The 24,765-nt window shown below is 33.8% G+C and overlaps 1 protein-coding gene across 1 annotated transcript in view; it reads left to right on the plus strand.

The window, feature by feature from the left end:
* Positions 1 to 24,765, plus strand: part of RSRC1 (arginine and serine rich coiled-coil 1) — a 151,392-nt gene that overhangs the window by 87,420 nt on the left and 39,207 nt on the right. The window contains exon 6 of the mRNA XM_015831818.1: positions 3,292 to 3,343. Coding sequence (XP_015687304.1) covers positions 3,292 to 3,343 — 52 coding nt within the window. The remainder of the gene's footprint in view (positions 1 to 3,291; positions 3,344 to 24,765) is intronic.

The following is a 24,765-nucleotide window of genomic DNA, read 5'->3' on the forward strand; positions in this document are numbered from 1 at the left end:
CCCACCCTCTGGAACGAACTACCCCCCGAGATCCGGACGATTCCGGATCTCTTAACCTTCCGCCGCACCCTCAAGACATGGCTTTTTCAACAAGCGGGCCTGACCTAAGGTGAGTTTTAAATAGGGACAATTTTTAAACAATTTTAAAGAGCCACAGCTACCAATATTTGGATTTTAATTGGTTTTTAGCAGGGGAAAAATTTTTTTTTTTTTTTTTGTACAATGTTTTAATATGCTGTGAGCCGCCCTGAGTCCCATGGGGAGAAGGGCGGCATATAAATTTAAATATAAATAAATAAATAAATAAATTATATACTTATTATTGGATTATATAAGGAAAACTGCTTCATTTTATTAAACTCTAATTTACCCAAGTTAATATTTCATTTATTTGCATATCTTACATGCCAAAGATAAGTTAAAATGTCACCTCATATTAAATTAATTCCTTATCCTTTACTTTCCTACACAAACAAAGCACCATCCATAGGATCCACGAAACCACGCCTCTTCCAATCCACAGAAAAACCTCTCTCCACAGAACCAGTCCCTGGTGCCCAAAAGGTTGGGAGCCACTGCTTTATCTTAACCTCATGTTGATTATAAGTACAACTAGTCCTTTGTTAATGACTACCTTGTTCAGCAGCAGAACGTAGAACTATCCTGAAAAAGTAGGTTCAACATCCTTGAATTTATAGCTGTTGCAGTATTCCCATGATCAAGTGATTGTGATTTTGGCATTTTACAACAGGCACACAATGATCGCCATTTGCAATCTTATAGTCAGCTTCCAACAAGGAAAATCAATGGGGGAGCCAACAGTAATTTCCAAATAATTTCCAAATCATGGTTACAGGACATTTAACTTAATGACCAAGTGTCATTTAATGACTAGAGCAGAACTGAACCTGTAAGTCAGGCATGGTCAAGTGATGTTATACTTAACAACCGTATCGTTTAGCAATGGAATTGCCAGTTCCAATTGCTTTCATTAATTGAGAACTCCCTGTATTTCTACATATCCAGTTTTGTGTACACTTTTTTGAACAAATGCAATCTTAAATTTGTCCTCTTTTGAATAAATGCAGTAGTCTTTAACTTTACAACTTTACAATCTAAGGAGCAACTGAGCAACTGAGTGAATAGAAAAGCTTAATTTTCATATCTACCTTAACTTTAAAGAAGTAGTTATATTTTTTATCAACAGGATGGTATTTTTATGTATATACATGAATTATGCTTTTCAAGAAAAGCTCCAGCCTGCCATGACTATGTATATGTACTGATTAAAAAAACCCAAATAAGACTAGTAGCTGTTTATGAATGAGAAAAAAATGGTGTAGCTTGTGGCTATCCCACTGAGACTTTCTCTTCATATGTATCTTATTGATAAAGTGCATAATCAGGAGAGCTTACATCCATCCTCATCATCAACACTGTATCCTGGAAGCCAATGTTTACAAATAATTTCTATATATTTTTGAGTTTGTATACATGAAATGATTAGAGATGTATATTTTATTCTGAATTTTGAAGAAAATAATCTTACAGGTTTCTAGCAAAGTGTTCTGGATGTTCCAAAAGAACAAAACTCAAAATGTTTTTACTGTATTTTGCTTTTAGTATCTCACTATAGCAAACAAGGGGCTTAATACTTGTTGGATGTAGGATGATAGTACACGCTGAATGCTATTATTCAATTCGTAGAAAGGATATGATTTAAATACAATTTCATAGTGGAAAAAGTGGAAATAAACATGTTTTTTACAACTTGTCTTTGTCAAAACAGATGTAGATATATTAGCTCTTGTGCTCTTCAGCAAATATCTGACTTGGAGATAGTTGCAAAAAAAAAATATGAGGTAGAACCAATGTCTCCACTGCTCAACAAAGTTTTAGTAGCTGTGAACAAAATGCATAGAACTTTATAGCACCGTTATGCATTTATTATAAATTGGACATTACTATGCACATTCCTTTTTAAAACTGTGAGACTATTGGTAATATTTTACAAATGTTTAGTGACTGAGAAAAAAAATGCCAGTCAAACTTATTTTCTCTTTTTAATAATATAGAAACCTATCAATCAATATTTGAAATTATTTGTAATTTTCTGATGAATTTATGAAAATATGTAGCATGTTTATATCTAACTGAGGATTTAGATCCAGCCTATAGAAGATTCAGTTTTTGGAAATTATATAAGAATCAAAGGGGCATATAGCTGTCAAATGTGCTTTTGGAAAGATCTATTAAAAAGTCCAGTGTACGGTTCTACTTATTTTTTACAAAGAGCATTGTAGTTTTACATTTTAGTGCTCAAATGCTTTAGCATAAAAAAATCCGGCCAAGTATACTCTATGATTAGTTAAAAAAAATTACAGTAGGGATGTATCTAGCTTCCCATGATAATAAGCATGATTTTCAGGGCTGGGCAAGGTTTTGGAGCTACCCAAATAAACATTGCCCAGTAATCTACTTCCTTCATTAAGAAGAGGAGTAAGATTAGTTTCTGCATAGATGACCAATTTCTATTACCTATTTAACAATATACCTTTATTATTAAGATACCTATTTTTATAGACTCCAATAAAAGCTGATTTAACAAAATAATAGTTTGAAGGCTCCTTGGAGATCTTTTAGTCCAACCTCCTGTTCAAGCAGGAAATCATAACATTTGAGACAAATGATTGTCCAATCTCTTCATTACATTTAACAAATAAGTCCATTTGAGTGCACCAGAAAAGGATAAATTTATTCTGAACATTTTTAAAATTATACATTTTTTAAATTTATATTTTCTTTTCTTTCTTGGTTATAATGTTATACACTTATAAAAAAACATAGATATTTATCCCAGTTTCATGCATACAGTATTACGTAAGCATTGTATTTTTTTGGATCTGAACCAGTTTTATAAACTAATATGTATGCTTTTATTAGAGCACTGTAGAAAAGTAATTTCTATTATTTTTATCAGTCACAATATAAGATAAATTCCTTTTTTGTATTTACATTTTTATATTTTTATATGCAAAACACATTCATGATGATGTTCTCTGTATATTTTATGTTTTAGGATATTTTTTTTAAATTCTAATTCTGAAAACAAAAAAAAAATTGTCAGAAAATCTGATCCCAGAATCTGAATAAAGAGGAACATCATATATCCCTATTAATCCATAATAAATATGAGAACTATGTGTTGACATCAATCCACCCAGATTTCAACATTTAATTATTGCACAAATACATTATTTATCATCTGTATTGTTTTCTTTTTTTCCCCAGTCTGCTGCTGAACAAGCCAAAGCTAGACTACAATTGGTCCTTGAAGCTGCTGGTAAGTAAGGCAATGAAAATATTAATTAAAAAAATAAAGTAAGATAGGTTAATGTTTACTTCAACAGCCACATTACTTATGTTTGTTATTGTTATATAGTTAATAAGTCAGCCCTGGTATATTATATGATTAATTACTGCCTTTCAATATCGAGATAGGTGTAAGAATTCATTTGAAAAAAAGACAGTGCCAAAATATCCTAAAATTAGTACAGAGGAAAACTCTTTGTCAAATCCATAATATATTGTTTGCTTTATTTACTTAACCTATTCCAAATTGGAATAAAATTCCAATTTTATGCTAAAGTTTTGTTTGCTTCATCCAGTGTCAAGACTTTTTTTGTTTTAATTTTAGATTCATTTTTAACTTGAACCTCAGGATGAAATGATAGTTTAAGATATCCTGTTTTTCAGAATATTATAGATTCCATGAGTTTTATCCATTTGGATCAGATACGTAGTTTCTAAAGATTATTTCAGATTCTTTCAATACTGTAATATTTATTTATACTTTTATTTATGAAGTATATTTGTATATTCATGTAGAACATTGCTATATTTTCATTAATGGTAAAAATTGAACTTGTGTCTCTAATATATATACAAACTTGCTCCCTTTTTATTAGCATTTTGGAAAGATCAAGAACATTACTGATGTAAATAATAATATGTTAATTAATAGTAATACATTTTTAAAAATCAGTGTTTAAGAATATATTTTAAAGCATATTTTAAAATATATAAACAATATTATGTCTAGTATTTCTTTATTTTGAATTCAAAAGGACTTTTAAAATATTATATTTATGTAGCAATTATGTATTTCACCGAACTTTTGCCTTCAAAAAGTCTTTTATATAAATTATATTACATGATGTTTGTATAGATTACATCATTCTTAACATTTTTAATGTTCTTCATAGTTTTCATTTTATTTACAGATTATATATTTCTTTATATAGCTAGAGAAATAACTAACCAAATAATTTGTTTAAAGAAAGCAATTTTATATCCTTAAGAACTTCTTCTTTATCACTAATCATGACATATTTGAGTGACTTTATTTACTTATTTTTTCAATAGAATAAATAAGTATTGCATTATTTTAATACAGTTTAACAATATCACAGCAATGTGCTCTCTTTGAGCAGATGTTAAGCAGGCAGTTCCTGAATGTTAATTCTGAGAGGGTGGTATGTTTAAGCCTATCTAAAGTATGTTGCATGTGGGCTTTCCAGGCTTAGTTACAATGCTGTCTCTCTTGGGAGAATTTTAAAGCTAAACCTCTTTCTTTTTGTCACTCTATATGGACTCTCTCAAGTCAGTATAAAGCAGATCATCCCTAGGCTAAACCTCTTCAGCTTTTGTTATTGGGCTCTGTAGGCCTGTAATTAGGCCTCCTGGTAGGCCTTGCAGCCCAGTTAATGGTCATATGGAGTTTCTGTGAGGCAGACTGGCTTTGTATAAATCCTTCGCTGGAATATATTTATGGGTCACTTCATACCAGGACCGTGTTTTGTCCTTGTGCCCTATAGGCTGACAAGGAACTGGTTCCCTTGACCATGGACAGCTCAGTTTGCTGCTCATAGTCTACTCAACTAATCCCCAGTGTAAACAGAGGATTTAGCGTGGCTTCTGTCACTTACAGTTGCCAAATCACTTGGGTGTCTGTGATTTCTTTTCCAGCATTAATTATTGAATGATGGAGAACAGTAAAAGGTTTCATGGTTGTTTGTACATTAAATATATTCTTCTTGTTTCAAATACTGACAAGACAATATTCACAATATTAAATACTTCATCCCAGTAGAAATGCTGCTAGTTCAAAACATATTTGAATAATCCATATTTTAAATGAATTTTAAAAATGTATATTTTACAAACATATTATATGTGAATATTTCCAAATAATTAGTTTCTGCTAATCATATAAAAATATTTTCTAAAATTTTCTATGCTGCAAAGATTCTTTTCTACTTATAAGAACAATTGCAGAAGTTGATTGATGTGTGCTTTCAAAGTCCTGAGTTGAAATGACTGTCTGATCTGCATGTGGAATCTGCATTTCAAACCTGTTTCTAAAAAAGCATGCAAACTACTATATTTTAAAGATAGAATTGTTGATGGCTTAAAGCAGACTTCAAATAGAGTTGTTAATATGACATTAGCAATATGTGGTAAAAACTGATGGAAGAATTATTTATGTTTTATATATAATGGAGTTGTTTGACAGTTTATCTGAATGTTTAGCTGTTTAACTCATTATGTTCTGATTATACAGCCAGTTCATTTAGTTGTACATCACAATTATTTTTTAAAAAAATCTCTGTAAATGAATTGGATAGTAAAACACAAATATATTAATATTAGATGTTGCAAATGCAGAACATTTTTCCTATGATTTTCTTCAACATTTCATTAGAGTATGATAAATCTGTATGCTCAGTCTTATATGATAAGTGGTATACAGTGTGTGGGGCTAAGATGTTTCATGACAGATGTGGCTGAGGAGACCACATACATAGAATATATGATTTTAGTCTGGTGGAACTAATAGGATCATTCATTACTTTACAGATCTTTCCTTTTTTGTTTCTTTAATGAAAATTGTTTAGTTAAATAGGGCAGTCTTTTAGCTCAGTGCTTAGTAACTGTGCAAAGCCAGTTTTAAGATCAGCTGGGAAGAAATAAAATATTACAAATGTCTATTTAAATAGTATATATAAGAAATGATTAATTTAAAAAAGAGTAGTATGAGATTGCTTATATTTCTATAATATTGTCTTTAATATTAGCTCTATTTACATTCATAGGGCTACCTCTTAGGTTTTCTTTGGAAGGTAAAATTACCACAAATGGAGTCTGTGCACTTCTTTCAGTAATTTACATTATGAAAATAATATAATAATATAAAACCTATATCAATAATATTAATAATGTTCTATCAAGTCCTTGGTGTATATTTAAAAGTTTTTATATGTATTGAGATTTTAAAACCTTCCCTCTAATTGCCAGTGATTTTTTTAGTAATACTAAAAAAATGCTGGAACAAGAAATTGGCAATATATTTTGGATGTCTTAGAAGAGAATATCATAGATCAGAGTTGAACTGTGACATTCTTGGTGCTCTCTGAACTTGCTTGTTTGCTTGCAGACATAGGGAATATCATTAGTGTGAGTAAGGAGTTTGTTGCATAGTGGTGGGGATCATGTGAAATAAAAAGCATTTTTATCTCCCCTGTCTCCCTTTTAAGACATAATGGCTTCCAAAAAAATAAACATTTTGCCTATTTGGGATGTAGCTATCAGGTGCAAGCAACCAGATCCACATGTTTAGCGTTCAAGTTAACTACTTTATGGTAGCAGTCCCCAATCTTTCTGGCTCTATGGACCAATGTGGTGGCCTGTGGGGGGGGGAGAGGAGAGGGTTGCACCACTTACACAAATGCAGCGTTGCGAGCTCACATGCTCGCCCACCACTTGCATGGCCTGGTTTCCACCGGGCCACAGCCCAGCACCGGACCAAGGATTGGGGATTCCTACTTTATTGCATTCTTCCTATAATACAGGAATCTCCCCAGATTACTTGCCTTCTCTTGGGAAGAAAACAGATAAGGTCCCATAGGTTAATTCCTCGCTTGATCCATCCTCCTCGTCCAGCTGGCAGTTTCCCAACAGTAGTTGACCTAATAGTTTCTTATTTATTTGTTTGTTTATATTTATATTCTTTTTTATAAATAACTTAAAGCAGCAAACATACCTAATATTTTTTTCTTCCTCCTATTTTTCCCTCAACAACAACCTTGTCAGGCTGGGCTGATAAGACAGTGACTGGCCCAAAGTTACCCAGCCATATTTCGTACCCAAAGCAGGATTAGAGCTCAAAGTCTTTTGTTTTCCAACCTGGCACCTTAACCAAAATATCTAACAGGTGAAAAACAACCAGTATTTCTTCATCTGAGCTGATGTATAGCTGAACCCTGAGGTAATATGGGCAGCCTATGAATTAAATAAATAAATAAATAAATAATAACCATATTTCCCATGTTTTGTAAATAATGCCAAACAAGAATCTAATTCATTATTCTAAAATATTGTATTTAAAAGGGTGGGGAAAGCATAGGTGGAGAGTTTGAAGAACCTTTTAATTAACTCTTGTGTTATTTAAATTTGATTCATTTTAGTAAATGTTCTCTAATTGATTATATTCATCATGCATCTTTTATCTTCCAGTCTTCATTTAATATATAAGGTGAAATCTCTTGAGTTTTCTGTTCTTCTTTGTCCAAGATTCCCTAGCAACTGATAACTTGTTTAGAGATAAGGACGAAATGTCCATTTGTATCTTGTCTGCCATACATATACCCACATTGTCCTTTCCTAAAACAGATTCCTTACATTTATTTGTGCCATTTCCTTTCTGCCCTTCCAAGCATATTCCTTGCACATCCCACTGAAGGTCAAATGTAGAGATAGCCCACCTTTTGCAATGACCTTAAGTCTGAACATGGAAGTTCCTGCATGTGGGCTGTAAAATATCCTGGATTGCTGCCTCCTCTCCTTAGTACTACCATTTCTCATGAACCAGGTCAATCCTGATAGAAAGAACCTGTAGGTGGACTAGTTTACCCTGTAATAAAATGTAATTATAACAGTGTTTAAAAAAAAGGTTATGTTGTTGCTTATACAGTTTTCATGTTGTTTCCTAAAAGTTATTAAAAGTTTTCTTCTTCCTTGATAACCTCTATAAAAAAAACCCCAGTAATATTTGTTCTCAAAACTATAAGTAAAAGGCAATATGCTGCCTCCTTCATTCCAAAAGAAATAAATAATAAAAGTGATTATATGCAAAAATCTATGTTTCTTCCAATTTGGAAGGAGGAATAAAAAAAATAGTTCCAAGTTAGGCTACATAAAGTCACAGAGAAGACTCTGCAGAAGAACCTTCACTTTTCTTCTTCAGTGTAATCAGTCAACTAACAGTAAACATTCCAACATTTCTTTTTCTTTTCTTTTCTTTTTTGCAATTTGAAGAAGTGGTAGATATTACTGACATATTTGGTGAGAACAGATTCTTAGAATGAAAAATGAGAAGCAGTAGGTACTGATTTCAGAAGAACAGTGCTGAGAGAGAAAAAGAAAAGACTTTTTTTTTTTTAAGGGAACCAATTTTGTAGCTGGAAAATGAAGAAAATAAACTTTCTTATGAGAAAGAGCCCACTCAGATGATCAATCAAATATTCCTTTTTCAGAAAGAAAAATGATAGAAAAGAAATGAATTAGGCAACATTTTGGTAGATAAAAATACTTTAATTGCCAGGACACCCTTTCATGTATACAGTAGCCATTTTGTTCATGAGGATAAGCAGATAAAGAATACAAAACACACATTCTCAGTTTTCTCACATATGCATCATTTTCATCTAAGCCTCCAATACATATAGACTCATATATACAAACAAAGTGTCTTCTTTTACCCCACACCAATCTTTGCTGGGGGGGAAAGAATTTTTTCCCCTCCTACGAAGGCAAAATCATAATTTGGGGAACAGTTGGCAGTCTTACACTAGCAATCTTCTGTTCTGCCATCACCTCCTCTCCACAACAATTTCCTCTCCGTTCATAATCCATATAACTCCATCCCTGCCAGCCAGACAACCAACCAAATTACTATGGTTGATCACCCATTCAAATAGAAGTTTAGACTGGATTTGGCATTTTTGTCCATTTATCAAGTTCTTCCCAAGGATCTGGGATTGGCAGACCTTGTTTAATAATATTAATAGAATAGAATATCTTTATTGTCATTGTGTAACTCACAACAAAATTAAGTATTAATTTAAAGTATTAATTTAAATTAAATGTATTGTCACAAGATGTAAGCTGTTCCAAGGAAAGCTACCTTTTGTAATTGACTGATGGGGATTTTGTCAAGGTATTCAAGTGAGCTCCACATATATGTGACAAAAAAGCTCCAGCTTTTTTGTCTTATCACAATTATTAAGTTCAGGATTCGGTATGGTGGATACAAGCTAGTTTGAATTCTATAGTTCCAGAGCACTTGAACTTCTTCATTTTCTATTCCTACCAATTCTTGCTTGTAGCCAAGTGGTATTTCTTGCAGATATTCCAGTGCACCATTTTTGGTTCTTTGTCATGCCAAAAACATATTTCTTTCCAATGAAGTTATACACATTTTTCTAGAAACTGCAGCTGGCCATCCATGTTTGCTCTTGGAAGAAAAACAAAGTTGGGTCTGATTAGTACTTGGATGAGAGACCCCTAGCCATTACTGGAATGCAGACTGGTCTGGAAGTTGAAAGAAAGAAGTACAAATAAATTATGTACTGCTACCAAGAAGATTGCATGGATGTCTCTATAAAGTCACCATGAACCAAGTTCAATTAAGTGAAACTTTTAAAGAAGCAAGCCAAATCAGTTAGCCCATGTTTTCAAATATATAGTCAATTAGGGTTTTGTAGCAATAAGGGATTTGCTGGTGTCTCCTGACTGCTCTCATGGCCTATAACAGGGGTGACAAACTGTGCCGGCAATGGGGAAAAAGTCGTGATATGTCACGACACGTCACATGATATCGCAAGTTGGCCTATAGAGTTGAAGGCAACAGCTGATTGATTTTATTGCTCATAGGAAAATCTCTATTACTATGGTTACCAACATACAACCTTTTGGAAACACTACAGTAAATTCATGGACTCCTCTTTTGGTATTACTAGACTCTTCACTACACCATATTTAAGAGTTCATTATTTTAGAGAAGGTTTTGAACTGCTGGTAAGGTTAATAACAAATCAGACTTTAGGCTCTTAAAATAGAGGGCATTATACTAAAAAAGTAACACTCTCAACCACACATTTATATACAAATTTAAAAGAACTGCAAGATGTATCATTGTAGGATGTGAACTAAAGTCTAGTATTTCTAGATGACTCCCAGAGAGTTCCAAAAGGACAATATTAATTTGGTGAATATACAATTATCTTGACAAGAGAAAAATGAAAACCAGAAGAGGCTCAAAATTAAACATATTGATAGCAAAACCATCACCAAAACCAGACATGATAACGGCTGGTTTATACTAGTTGGATGGGAAAGGTAAAACACTGCATGTGTTTAAAGGGAGTGTTATTGTGTTCTTGATGACTGCTGGAAATGTTTGATTAATGGGCCTGGACATAATTTATGGACTCCTGTAATGTTGGCCTGCAGATGTTGTTGGATTCAAACTCTGATCAATCTCAATAAACATAGCCAATAATAAACAATATTAGGACTTTCACATCTGGAGATCAACAGGTCTTCCACTTGCTTATATGATATGAGCTTTAAATATTCTAAAGCATTTTTATTAAGAAATGAGTATGAATTAAAATTTAAACCTTAACAGTCAAATCTTAACAGATCCATATGTCCTATGAGTATTCTTTTAAAAACTTCATGACTGGGTCTGTTTTAAACCAGCAAATTGGTTACTTGGAAACCAATTTTATAGTGTCTAAAATGATCTCCAACTAGTAGTTCTGGGTCAAATGGTTTTACTGAAAACTTTCCAATTATATTTGGGATATATATTTGAAATATACACTTTTACACTCGTATGGTTTTCACAGCTTTTGTTTTATGTTTATGCATTTTCATGATCAGCAATCTATACTAATTTCTCAGTTTGACAAAAGAAGCTTTTAACTCAAGCAGTTATGCCAAATATCTGTAGCTCAGATGTAGGATGAGGGTAAAGGTTCTTTCACTGAGCTTATAGGTCGGTTTCCAAATGTTTCATTACCAGGCTAGGTAACATCTTCAGTGGCATTTAGGGGGGTGTCAGTATTCTTCTGTTTATAAGGGCTTTGTGTGGTCAGTAGGTCTTGTGATGGTGAGGTCACGTGAAATGAGGGTCCCATCAGGTCAGGATCTTGTGATGGGTTAGGTGTGGGTAGGTGTGGGCAATTCCATCAACAGATACTTTGACCTTCAACCAGCCTATGAACCCCTCAACCAACCACAGACAGTATCAACCCTCAATCAACCCATGCAAGCCCCCCCCAGCAGCACTTCCCCTCCCAATGACCCTCATCTGATGTAACAAGACTCTCACTGGTGACTCACACCTGACCCATCACAAGTCCCACCACAAGATCCTCACTTGACACATCCACACATGACTTGTCACAAGACCTATCACAAGACCCTGACCTGATGGGACCCTCACCTGATGTGATCTCACCATCAGAACTACTGACCAGACGAAGCCCTTATAAACAGAAGAACACTGACACTGACATACCCTAAACTCCGCTGAAGATGTTACCTAACCTGCTAACGAAACGTTCGGAAACCAACCCACAAGCTTGGAGAACGAGCCTTCACCCTCAAGCAATTGTATTAGTTACTGAAACAGTATTTATTGCCACGTTATTAAATAGAGAAGTGTATGCCATTTTTCTAAATAGTTTCATTTGCTCATATTTTCTTTAATCCAAATGAATGAAATTAGAATAAACAGTTTTGGAGTCATCTGTAATCATGAGCTGATTAATGGAGTTTGGTTTCCTAGCCATTATTCATTCATGAACACCTGATATCTTTCCCATAAACAAATTATGTTTGTCTAAATTAAGAAATTAAATGAAGCATTTGATGAGTTTATGATTGACCCTTCTAAGTTAAAACCCATTTGTCAATGTCATTATCTTACAAAACTGTTTGACAAATGTGCTGTCTAAGGAGCATGTGGATTTATTATGATTTCTGATTAATGCTGCATGCTGCAAGCCAAATTATAAGATTGTAATAATTTTTATTCTCATTTTAACACAGTGAAGATTTTCATCCCTGATAAAATGCGTTTATCTCCCTGGAGATTTATAGTTGGTTATAAGAATCAACTATAGCTTTAAGAATATAATTTTAAATATAATACTTCACATTTTAATATTACTTTTTCTAAAACGCTCATATTACTAATTGGGTTTTAATTATTCTTATTTTAACCACTACTAGATAATAATGTATATTTCTATAAAGAATTATATAAAAAGAGAACTAGGATTTCTTATTAAATTAATAGAATTAATATTGTCAATGTCCTTTTCACAGACAAGCACAATATTTTTAGCACATTGTTGTCAATATTTAGCAAGATACATTTTGGGGTTGTTTTTTTTTTAATTTTCGCTTAAAAACACAAGAGCCTTAGTGGATCAGACCAAAAATCTATCTAGTCCCTCATTCTGGCCAGCCAATCTGATGATCAAAAGTAGAGGGTATGCAATCTGCCCTGTGCTTTCCAATGACATTCAACTTGCACAGAAAAATATAGGGGGAGGAGAATTAACATTGCTCCTAAACAGAAAACCACTTGTTGGTTTTGAGTGAGAAAAATAATAAACAATATAGGTCATTCCTTGTTTGGGTTATGAAGTATATTTTTCATGATTGATGGTAATAAAAATAAAACTGTGCACAGTTTACTACTGCAATTGGGACCGGAATTTCAGTTGTAAGTTATGATGATTGTAAAGCAGGTATGTCAAACTGCCGGCCCGTGGGCCGGATGCATCATACTGAAACCGCACCCACCCCATTGCCAGCAATGGGGAAAAATTCACGATATGTCACACGATGTCACGTGACATCGCGAGTTTGACATGCCAGCTGTAAAGTAAGGCACCCATATGACCAAATCTAATTTTATGACCATATTTATGTTGTTAGCAAAGTGAATCATGTGGTTGTAAATCTGAATCCATTCTCCCAGAAGGTTATTTTTTGTTGTAAACTGGCAAAAATTATCACAAATTGCATCACATGATCATGGGGCATTGCAACCAGTTGTAAATGTGAGCAGTTGCCAAGTTCCTAAAGTGTGCAAGTGCCCAAATGTCACAGCGGGGGTGTGTGACATTTTAAAATGGCCAGAAGTATTTATGAGCTGTAAAACACCCTTTCCAAGACCATCACAGTTTAAACAACTGGTTATTAGTCAAGGATTACCTGAATATGGGTTAACAATCTCCAAATCAGATATGATAGAAATCAACCTACTGTAGTGCTCTTCATTGTAATGAAAACCGTGCCCAAAATGGAATTCATTATGTTCTCCAAAACATTCATATATGGACAGCTGGTGAATTATTCAGAAAGAACTTGCTGAAATTTCAAAGGAACATGTGGGTTACAGTATTAATGTTCTTCAGTGCTGGAAAATTTGTGCAAAATGAGTTCCTTGCATGTTTACAGCAGAGATTAAAATTTCAACAACTGAAATTTGCCAGAAAGTGTTGTCAGACTATGAGAATTAAGGTGAGGTATTTTCTCACAGCAATGGGTTTATCATTATGTCTCAGAAACAAATCATAAGTCTAAGGAATATAATCACCAAGGGTCACCAACCGCCCACCCTTCTCTCCCAAATCAAAGCAAGGCTTTTAATAGGAAAACTCACATTTACAGATTTTGGGAATGCAGGTGATCTTATCCATATGGATTCTTTTGTACGTCACCCACTACCAAGTAAGATAACACTCACTGCAACACTCACAACTTTGAAACAACAATTAATCATTTGGAACAAAAAGGAACTTTTGCTATAGCATGACAATGTTAGACCTCACATGGCACTCAAGAAGTTGGATCTCACTATCTTACCAATCTGCTATGCAATTCAGAATTAGTACCAGGCAATTTTCAACCTTTCCTAAAATTAAGAGAATCTGTTTGAATCCAAGGAAAGTTGTTTGAAGAGCAAAGTTGTGCAATTATTTTGTTATAGCTTTAAGAAACAAGTCCATTGTTGGCAAAATTATGTAGTGAATTGTGATTATGCAGAGAACTAAGTGCAGGTGACAAAATAATTCCTGTTTCATGTATTAAATATCTCTGTTATGTTGTGCAGATATTATTTTTCACTCAACACCTATGTTTTGTATATATATGTGTGTGTGTGTGTGTGTGTGTGTTATTACAAGTAGTAAAATACTGTGCAAATCTTTTTTCTCTTTGTCTTCTCTTTTGATAATATATTTTCACTTTTCTGTTCAAAGCTTCCTGTTTTTGCATGATATGTAAGAGGCATCCTTAACTGTAGATTCAAATTAAGGATGCATTGCGAGATAGAACTAAGTAGTTGCTACATTCACATATAAAATGTTGGCTTTGTTTGTTACCAACACATTTCTGGCCTCATACACTTTAAGTAATAGAGTGGTTTTGTTTAATTGAGAGCATTCACAAACAGATTTCTGTTTGTCATAATGATCAAGAACGTAATTATAATTGCTATAGATCTATGCCTGCAGCTTGTGTGATAAGATCCCATTTTGCTATGTGTTTATATTTTTTACAATATCAATGTCAATTATTATTGACTACACTGCCCCTAAAAACAATAAAGTGTATCAATAAGGAAAATATATTTGTCATCCCCCTCCTCACTCCATGATAATTCCACAGGAGATATTTGCTACTTAGACAAATTAGCTACAGTTTTTTAAACTTTTCCATATTTTGCCTTGGTCAAATCTAAAACATGCCTTTAAGCCATATGCTATTGTTACTTTAAAGTCTTTTGTTTTTTTTAAAAAAAACTGATAAAATGAGCTGTACTCTCCAGCAGATAAATTTGCTAAATTCAGCTGTTGTAGGTGATTATTGCCAGATTGCAGCAAAATAAAGCCTAAAGCATCATATTAACTGTGCTATTTATATGGATCTTAATACACTATGAATAAAAGCCTCAATTACTAAGCACTTTTGAGTCCTGACGAGGCAGTCCCATGCTGTTAATGGTATCTTTATAACCTTTTTAACTTGTTTTCTCTGACAGAGCTGAACAGTAACAGCAGTGGATTTGCCCTTGGCAAACGAAAACTCATTTCGAGACAATAATAATTATTTACTATTTAGATAGATGGCAGTAAAATTTCTCTGAATGAGATTTCCCTGAGAAAATACAAACTGATTAAATTATATTCTTTAATGGAGTGGTGAAGCATGTAATACTTGAAACAATGAGGTTGATGTTTCCCATCCTTTTTCATTGTAAAAGTAAACCGTTTTTAAGTTATCTAAATGATGCATTTAATTTAACATCTTATCCTTGATTTTCCTTAATATTTCAGATTTACATAAAAATACAGAAATTGTGAAAAGTTGCAAAAAGCAATTCTTCTCTGTAATGGTTTATTTAGTTATAGATTGGATTTTACACAGCTAGTTCATCCTTATTGGAAAGAAAATAGATAAGCACACTGCTTTGATTCATTAAATTAATATAAATATATGTGCTTTTGAAAAAAAATATAATATTTGTGAAATGTTATTCCAAAATGCACAGCTTCATTGTTGAATAGAATTTGCTGTACTAGTCTATGGATTATAACTTGAAATATAACTGAAAGAAAAACATTTGTTTTAAGTATTTGCTTATAATATAAGAAGTCATTATTGTATATCTGATGCTAATGCAAATTGGAAGAGACTTCATAATACTAATGCTAAGAACTTCATAAAGGAGTGGGTACTATGTAATCCTCCATATGTTGGCAAACCTCAATTTTTAGCATTTTCTAACATTGTCTATGCTGCTGAAACATCTGGGAAATGAAGTTTAGTAATATATGGAGGACTGAAATGTAATCTTATAGCCATTATTTTATGCAACATAAAGGTCTATTGTATTTTACTATTGTATATGGTTTAGAACAGTGTTTGCATTAATGGAACTAGCAGCATTTATAACTGTAAATATAAAATAGCCAGTAAATCTGCTTATTTTACTTTGAATGATTCTTTTTTGAATAACCTATGTTTAATATAAAGATCTTTGACAGCTTTTTATATGGAAACAACAGATGAACATGGTTTCAAGATTTCAATCCTGTTGTAAATTAGCCAACAGGCTAGTCTTTATATGGATGGGCTAAATACTATACGTTGATGCCATTTGGAATTAAGTAATGAAAATTATTTGAAGGAAAAAGAAATGATAAGGGAGTTAGTGCTGTGAGTAACAGTCACTGGAGCAGGGCATATTTCTGCCAGAAAAAAGCCAGGATCTCAAAACAATAGTAATAGCAGTAGTATTTAAAAGGAGAGTTACTATGTGAACATGATAGAAAGTATGTAGATTATTCTTATGACTCCAAATGACTGTGAATCAGTTATTCATTCTGTTGCACAAGTATTTGTGACTCCATTCTTGAGACATTTATTTCATACCAATGTACAGTTTGCAATGTTAAATGTGTAATTGATGATGTGTATAGCAACAATTAATAGGTGTGGTAAAAGCTGGAAATTAAATGAAAATATATTCAAAATTCATACCATAATTTAAATGTTATACAATATTGTTTTTGAATGTTGTCTAGGATGTTGGCTTGAACTGATTGGTTTTGTAGTTTTAAATATTATTATTATAAACTGCCCAAAGTTGTGTAGTGGGCCATAAGGAAATCATGTATAGTAAAATACAATAAACCTCTTCACTTATATACAAGCCTTAATTTGCTACTGTATAACTATTTTTTATCTAGTGAAGTAATACAGTATATATTGTAGAAGATAATAGCAACTATATTGGTAAAAATGATAGCTAATCAATTTTTTTACCATTTCTAAAAATAATAATTCACCTGTGATATTAATATCCAACAGCAAGAAACATTGGAGAAAATTGGTAAGATGAAATCATTAAAACTACCTGTTTGTCTCTAGAGCCCTCACTCATGGCTTTTAATTTTCTACTTATAAAAAGATTTTAGGGATCAATAGGAAGATCTGTTGGCAGTATTAAATTTAATTAGAGTAATCAAAAACTATGCTCAGAGCATGAAAACTGCAAAGGAGAGCTTCAGGAAGATGGTGGTAAGCAGCATGTGTCAGTATAGCCTCTTTTACTTGTCCATAAGCACTAACCTAAGAAAAGTCCCAAATGGGGCACATGGTTGGTTATTTCATTGACTTTGATCTGTTGTTTTTTTTTTGGAGGGGGGGGAACAGTTTATTTTCCCATACTACCACTGATCAATGATTTCCTTTCAGCACAGATGTAATTAAACAGTTCTGCCCAGTTTGCATTCTGTTGTCTGGAAATTTATTATTCTGTAAAGAAGATCAATATATTGCAGTAGCCTTGTTTTAAAGCAGATCAGAAGGGATCCTACTGATAGAGTAAGGTATAGGGCAAGGCAAGCAGGAAAAGAGCTTCAGGACACAAACAAGATGTTTACCTTGTACTTTAAGCTTCTCTAGTCACAGCACATCCTGTCTGGCAATTAGTATTTTGTAATCTATTTTTTCTTCAATGTTTTAAAAGTCATATAGTCTGATTGTTTGCATTGTTGTTGTTTTTTAAAAAAAGTTTTATTAATTTTCTAGTTTTACATTTAAGTATTTAAAAAGCAACGTGGCGGCTGGGTTAATCAATAATTCAATAACATACAAGTGTCTTTAGTACAAATCTCAAATTACCACATTAAATATTTCCTCTCTTTTCCCCCTAGTATTTACTGTCTCATGTTTAAGCTAATACAATTCTTATTATATCAATTAAGCAAAAATCACATTGTTACTTTTATCAATAGTTTTAGCTTATACATATCCTAATTGCTTTAACATTCAATCTTTATAGACAATCAATATCCTGTAATTAGTTTTTCCCAATTTTTAGTTTTCCATCAATATTTAAATTTAACATTTAATATTTATAATTTCCAAGTTTTAGGTAACCAAAGTTTCCTTTACCACAGTTCATCACAAAATCTAATGTTCAAAATACATGTCCTATCTATTTGAATATATTCTATTTCTCACCATCTTATATCATCTAATTGATAATACAGTATAAAGTTCTTATTTTCTACTAATTTCCAAATGTCTTAAATTTAATGACCAAAATTTCCCTTATTTCAACATCAAATACTTCCTCTCTTTTTCTCTTAGTATCTACTATGTCATATTTAAACTAATATAGTTCTTATTTTATCAACTACGTAAAGACATGTTTATTACATTTATATAAAAAATTAGCTTATATATATATCTTAATTACTTTTACATTCAATCTTTATAGACACAATATCCTATTTATTTGTTTTCCCCAATTTTTAATTTCCCATCAGTATTCAAATTTAACTTTTGATATTTATACTTCCAAGTTTTTAATGACCAAAGTTTTCTTTATCTCAATTCATAGCATAATCTAGTATTCAAAGTACACATCTTGTCTGTTTGAGTACATTCTATTTTAATTAATAACATAACATCCTCACTAATAAATCCAAATCCCAATTTTCTTCAGCCTTATTCTAGCTTTCTTTCTTTGCCAACTCACCTTCCATGTCCATGCTTTTAAATCATCAAATAGATCTCCCTCTGTTATTGTATATATTATTTGAAATAAAAGAGACCATCCAATCACCATTCTTTTGGAAGGACTAACAAATCATCTCTCTATCTCCTCGTAGTTGTCCTGAAATGTTTATCTTCCCTTCGGTCTGTTCTTCTTCTTGCTCCTCAGATTTCTTCTGGTTTATATAGAAAGTCTTTTCTATTTTCAGTGTCATCAGTCCCTTTTGTGGGTTTTCCATTAACTGTGTTTGTTGGTCCATTGAATCCTCTATCATAATATTTGATTTTTCCACTTCTTCTATTGTGTTCTGCGTAATCGATTCTTTAATTGTAGTCAAAGTTAGGGTTTGAATATCTAGGCTGACATTTTGTTTTTTTCTATAGCATCTTATTTTGTCAGAAGCTGTACGAATAGTTCCATGAATTGCTTTCAACATAGAAAGAATCTGTTCCTGATCTTCATCCATATTCTCTTAGTGGTGTATTAAATTAAAAGCTTTACAATCAGGGGATGAAAATAATTTTACCACTGGGTATAGAACACAGCTGAGCTTCTCACAGCTGATATCTGCCAAGGTTGAAGGAGTCTTATCTGTAGTTTGGGCTTCAAGCCACGTCTCTTTTAAACAGTAACAGGTTATAGTATCAGATTTAGCCACAAGATGTCACCAATGCCGTTTAAGGTTTTTTTAAGTCCAAAATTTTTATAATTCTTTTTCCAATTTTACTTCTTTTTTGTAAGTACAAATCCAAATCTTCAATAGGGATAAGAAATCTTTTGGTACCCAAATTTTAGAAACATATAAATCCACTTAAAATAAGGTTATTCTTTCAGCGTTTTAATAGTCGCCTGAATAGTCAGTCGCCGCTGCTCTTAGAGGGAGGGATAGTATTTCCCTTCCCTCTCTCCACAGGGGGGAAAATACTTTGGGCAGCTTATACAGGTAGAAAAGATAGTTAGGATTGAAGAGAGGTTCAGATCTCACCCAGTCTCATCCACGCTTCTTTAGAAGTGCTTGGTGGTAAGTTTGACTTCAGCTGTCTGCAGCCTAGTGATGGGCCATATTTCTATGGCCGGTCTTTCGTCCACCGGTTTGGAGGGTTGCCCCTGATCAAGCGGAAGGGCTACCACCCTCCCGCGATCAAGCGGGGATACCCTCCTTGCTTGTCGCCCTTACAGGGCGACTTTCAACCTTTCCAGGGTCCCCCAGCGATGCAAAATCGAAAGCGGAACACGGAGCTCGCCTTCCAGAAGCTGTGGCAGCCGCTGTGATATTAAAGCATGATGTCAAGTGACCATGGTACTTAGCAATGGCAACCCCAGCAGTCCTGGTTGCATTCATAGCTCCAAATGCATGGGAAGTGGAGAGAGTCCTATGTAACAAGTGTAGGGGTGCTGCGGGGGGGGGGGCTGAGAAGATCCTGGTCAGCCTGGTGTAGGCCATGCATGAGTTGAAGGATGCTGCAGAGGGGCTGAAGCTCAGGAAGGCCAGGAAAAAGAGTGTGAGGTGTGTGTGCGTGCAGCATGCAAATGCAGGGAGGTTGATGAAAAAATAGGCTGCAGCTTAGGGCTTCTTGGCTAGCCATGGCTCTGGGGCAAAGTGCAGCCTGATCAAGCAGCATGTGCAAATGGGCTTCTTGTCACTCCAGACTTGTGGTCCATCAAGAAGTCCCTTTGCATTGCACTGTTAGTCTGGGGTGACTTCCTGCTGCAAAGGGGTTCATGCTGTACTGCAGCTCAAGTGCTCTTGGACTAAAGCTACCAAATTGAAAACAGTGAACAAAGAAGGTAGAATATTATATCTTTTTAGAGCACCTTCCATAAATTTAGTGTGAACCATATCAGAGGTCTTTTTAGCATCCAGCAAATTTAGAACTGATTCTAATTTTTCTGCCATGGTATCCAGAATATCAATCACAAAGCAGATATTGTCAGATGCTTGCTTATTTTATCTAGATTGAGATGAATGTATTAAATCAGTAATCTTTGATATAGGATGAAGTTAATATTTTACAATCTATATTGAGCAAGGATTCTAGTCTATAACTTGGAACTTTGTCGGGCTTTAAGATTACTATAAGATTACTATAACTCATAGAAATATAAAAGAAATATGATATAGGAGATGACCAGGCTGAGCCCAAGGGAGGGGTCAAACGCATCATCAGTCATGAGTCCCTTCACATCCACAAGAGAGCTAAGTCCACCCCACCGTGAATTACAGTTTATTGCAAGCTTAAATTTGTAGTAGATCTTTATACTCATTTGAACTGCTTGGATCTCCTGATTTCCCTGGTGTTTGACATTAGCAGATTGCATTATAGATGTCTAATTATATTGGTGTTAGCAGGTCTTTGAATGTTCTGCTCTCCAGATCCACCAAGTTCAGTGTTTCCCAATTTCATAGATTCTTGTCATGTAAAACAATTTCTTATCATGTTCAATTTATTGTTATCTTCCTAGTAAATCAGTTCCATTTCAGTATTTCCCAAGAAATTAATAATTTTCTATTCCATAGCAGAACTCTCTACATAAATGAGTATAAAAAGTATAAAATGTATAATTGACTCAGTAATTAACTATTCATTATTGACTTGAACTCCTGATATCAAATTTAATTGTTTTTTTACTTGTTAAAAAAATGATCCAGTAACTTGCAAGCTTTCCCACCTGATTCCTAGTGGCACTGATGTGACATGTATTAGCCACAATTTAGTCAATTTAGTAGCCCTAATGAAAGTTTTGTGCTGTAAATACGTGATATGATTCATCTATGACAGGGGTGTCAAGCCCGATCACATCATGGGCCATATTGTGACGTATCGGGATGTTTTTTGCCCTTGCGGGGCCGGGGTGGGCGTGGCATGCCCGGGCCGCGTGTTGGACATGCCTGATCTATGAGGATTCTAGCCTATAACAAAATTGAATATTTGTCTTTTCCAACTATATAAAATTAAAATCTTCACATTTATTTTTTTGTTTATTGCTCTGGGAAGTGATTTGGCTAGATGCTTTAAATATATCCTGGAGAATTAACGTTTTAGTAGAAACCTGATTTAGGAGGAGGAGGAAGAATTTTCTTCTTGCTAAATTCCACAAAAGGAAAATTCCTTAGAAGAGAATTATTCAGATACTATATAGAATTGGCTGGTTTGCACTCTTTAAATTTCAGAAAATGTTCCTAGAACATAGTTTAAACTATCAAAGTCTCATGTTGTGGAAGTATGTCATGGTTGAATCAAAGTAGTCCCAGCACTCAGGACTGTGACTCCTAAGCTGGGAGAGAGGTTCCCACAGATCCCAGGAACAACATAAGAGCTCTCTGTCCAGAAAAGTGCCGTGTGAAGAACAGCTAAAATACTGTGCAGAATCCTCAAATTCCACTTAGAGGTGAGAAGGGAATGTTTTATATATATATGATTCAAGCAGGAACAGGCTACACTGAACAGCACAACCAAGTAGCTGGCATTGTGTACAGAAGACATGTCAAACACAAGGCCCGGAGGCCGGATGCGGCCCACAAAGTGGTTTCATGTGGCCCGCGAAGCCATCCTGGAAACAGTGAGGGCCAGCCTAGCCAAGGCTGGCCGGGAGCCAATGTACAATTTTCTGGTGGCCATCTATGTTGAAATGCATTCAGTCTTAGCTCCACAAGGCTGTCTGGAAACAGCAAGGGACCAGCCCCTGCAGCGTTGGCCCTGCCCCCTGGGTGCATGCTGGGGAGGTGTCACCCTTTGTGAGGAATGAAGAAATGGACCATGCCTTGGCGCTTGCCCCGGTCCCACCCCCTTCTGCCAGAGACCCTCAGATCTGTCCCACTCCTGCCCAGGCCCCCACAGGCACCCTTGATGTGAACGATGTAGAGCTGGCCATGCCCACCCAGTAGGCCACACCCACTCNATGTAATTAAACAGTTCTGCCCAGTTTGCATTCTGTTGTCTGGAAATTTATTATTCTGTAAAGAAGATCAATATATTGCAGTAGCCTTGTTTTAAAGCAGATCAGAAGGGATCCTACTGATAGAGTAAGGTATAGGGCAAGGCAAGCAGGAAAAGAGCTTCAGGACACAAACAAGATGTTTACCTTGTACTTTAAGCTTGTCTAGTCACAGCACATCCTGTCTGGCAATTAGTATTTTGTAATCTATTTTTTCTTCAATGTTTTAAAAGTCATATAGTCTGATTGTTTGCATTGTTGTTGTTTTTTAAAAAAAAGTTTTATTAATTTTCTAGTTTTACATTTAAGTATTTAAAAAGCAACGTGGCGGCTGGGTTAATCAATAATTCAATAACATACAAGTGTCTTTAGTACAAATCTCAAATTACCACATTAAATATTTCCTCTCTTTTCCCCCTAGTATTTACTGTCTCATGTTTAAGCTAATACAATTCTTATTATATCAATTAAGCAAAAATCACATTGTTACATTTATCAATAGTTTTAGCTTATACATATCCTAATTGCTTTAACATTCAATCTTTATAGACAATCAATATCCTGTAATTAGTTTTTCCCAATTTTTAGTTTTCCATCAATATTTAAATTTAACATTTAATATTTATAATTTCCAAGTTTTAGGTAAACAAAGTTTCCTTTACCACAGTTCATCACAAAATCTAATGTTCAAAATACATGTCCTATCTATTTGAATATATTCTATTTCTCACCATCTTATATCATCTAACTGATAATACAGTATAAAGTTCTTATTTTCTACTAATTTCCAAATGTCTTAAATTTAATGACCAAAATTTTCCTTATTTCAACATCAAATACTTCCTCTCTTTTTCTCTTAATATCTACTATCTCATATTTAAACTAATATAGTTCTTATTTTATCAACTACGTAAAGACATGTTTATTACATTTATATAAAAAATTAGCTTATATATATCTTAATTACTTTTACATTCAATCTTTATAGACACAATATCCTATTTATTTGTTTTCCCCAATTTTTAATTTCCCATCAATATTCAAATTTAACTTTTGATATTTATACTTCCAAGTTTTTAATGACCAAAGTTTTCTTTATCTCAATTCATAGCATAATCTAGTATTCAAAGTACACATCTTGTCTGTTTGAGTACATTCTATTTTAATTAATAACATAACATCCTCACTAATAAATCCAAATCCCAATTTTCTTCAGCCTTATTCTAGCTTTCTTTCTTTGCCAACTCACCTTCCATGTCCATGCTTTTAAATCATCAAATAGATCTCCCTCTGTTATTGTATATATTATTTGAAATAAAAGAGACCATCCAATCACCATTCTTTTGGAAGGACTAACAAATCATCTCTCTATCTCCTCGTAGTTGTCCTGAAATGTTTATCTTCCCTTCAGTCTGTTCTTCTTGCTCCTCAGATTTCTTCTGGTTTATATAGAAAGTCTTTTCTATTTTCAGTGTCATCAGTCCCTTTTGTGGGTTTTCCATTAACTGTGTTTGTTGGTCCATTGAATCCTCTATCATAATATTTGATTGTTCCACTTCTTCTATTGTGTTCTGCGTAATCGATTCTTTAATTGTAGTCAAAGTTAGGGTTTGAATAGCTAGGCTGACATTTTGTTTTTTTCTATAGCATCTTATTTTGTCAGAAGCTGTACGAATAGTTCCATGAATTGCTTTCAACATAGAAAGAATCTGTTCCTGATCTTCATCCATATTCTCTTAGTGGTGTATTAAATTAAAAGCTTTACAATCAGGGGATGAAAATAATTTTACCACTGGGTATAGAACACAGCTGAGCTTCTCACAGCTGATATCTGCCAAGGTTGAAGGAGTCTTATCTGTAGTTTGGGCTTCAAGCCAAGTCTCTTTTAGACAGTAACAGGTTATAGTATCAGATTTAGCCACAAGATGTCACCAATGCCGTTTAAGGTTTTTTAAAGTCCAAAATTTTTATAATTCTTTTCCAATTTTACTTCTTTTTTGTAAGTACAAATCCAAATCTTCAATAGGGATAAGAAATCTTTTGGTACCCAAATTTTAGAAACATATAAATCCACTTAAAATAAGGTTATTCTTTCAGCGTTTTAAACTCCCCTG

Source organism: Protobothrops mucrosquamatus, unplaced genomic scaffold (genome assembly GCF_001527695.2).
Source record: "Protobothrops mucrosquamatus isolate PMUCROS unplaced genomic scaffold, P.Mucros_1.0 scaffold_281, whole genome shotgun sequence".
Taxonomy (NCBI): domain Eukaryota; kingdom Metazoa; phylum Chordata; class Lepidosauria; order Squamata; family Viperidae; genus Protobothrops; species Protobothrops mucrosquamatus.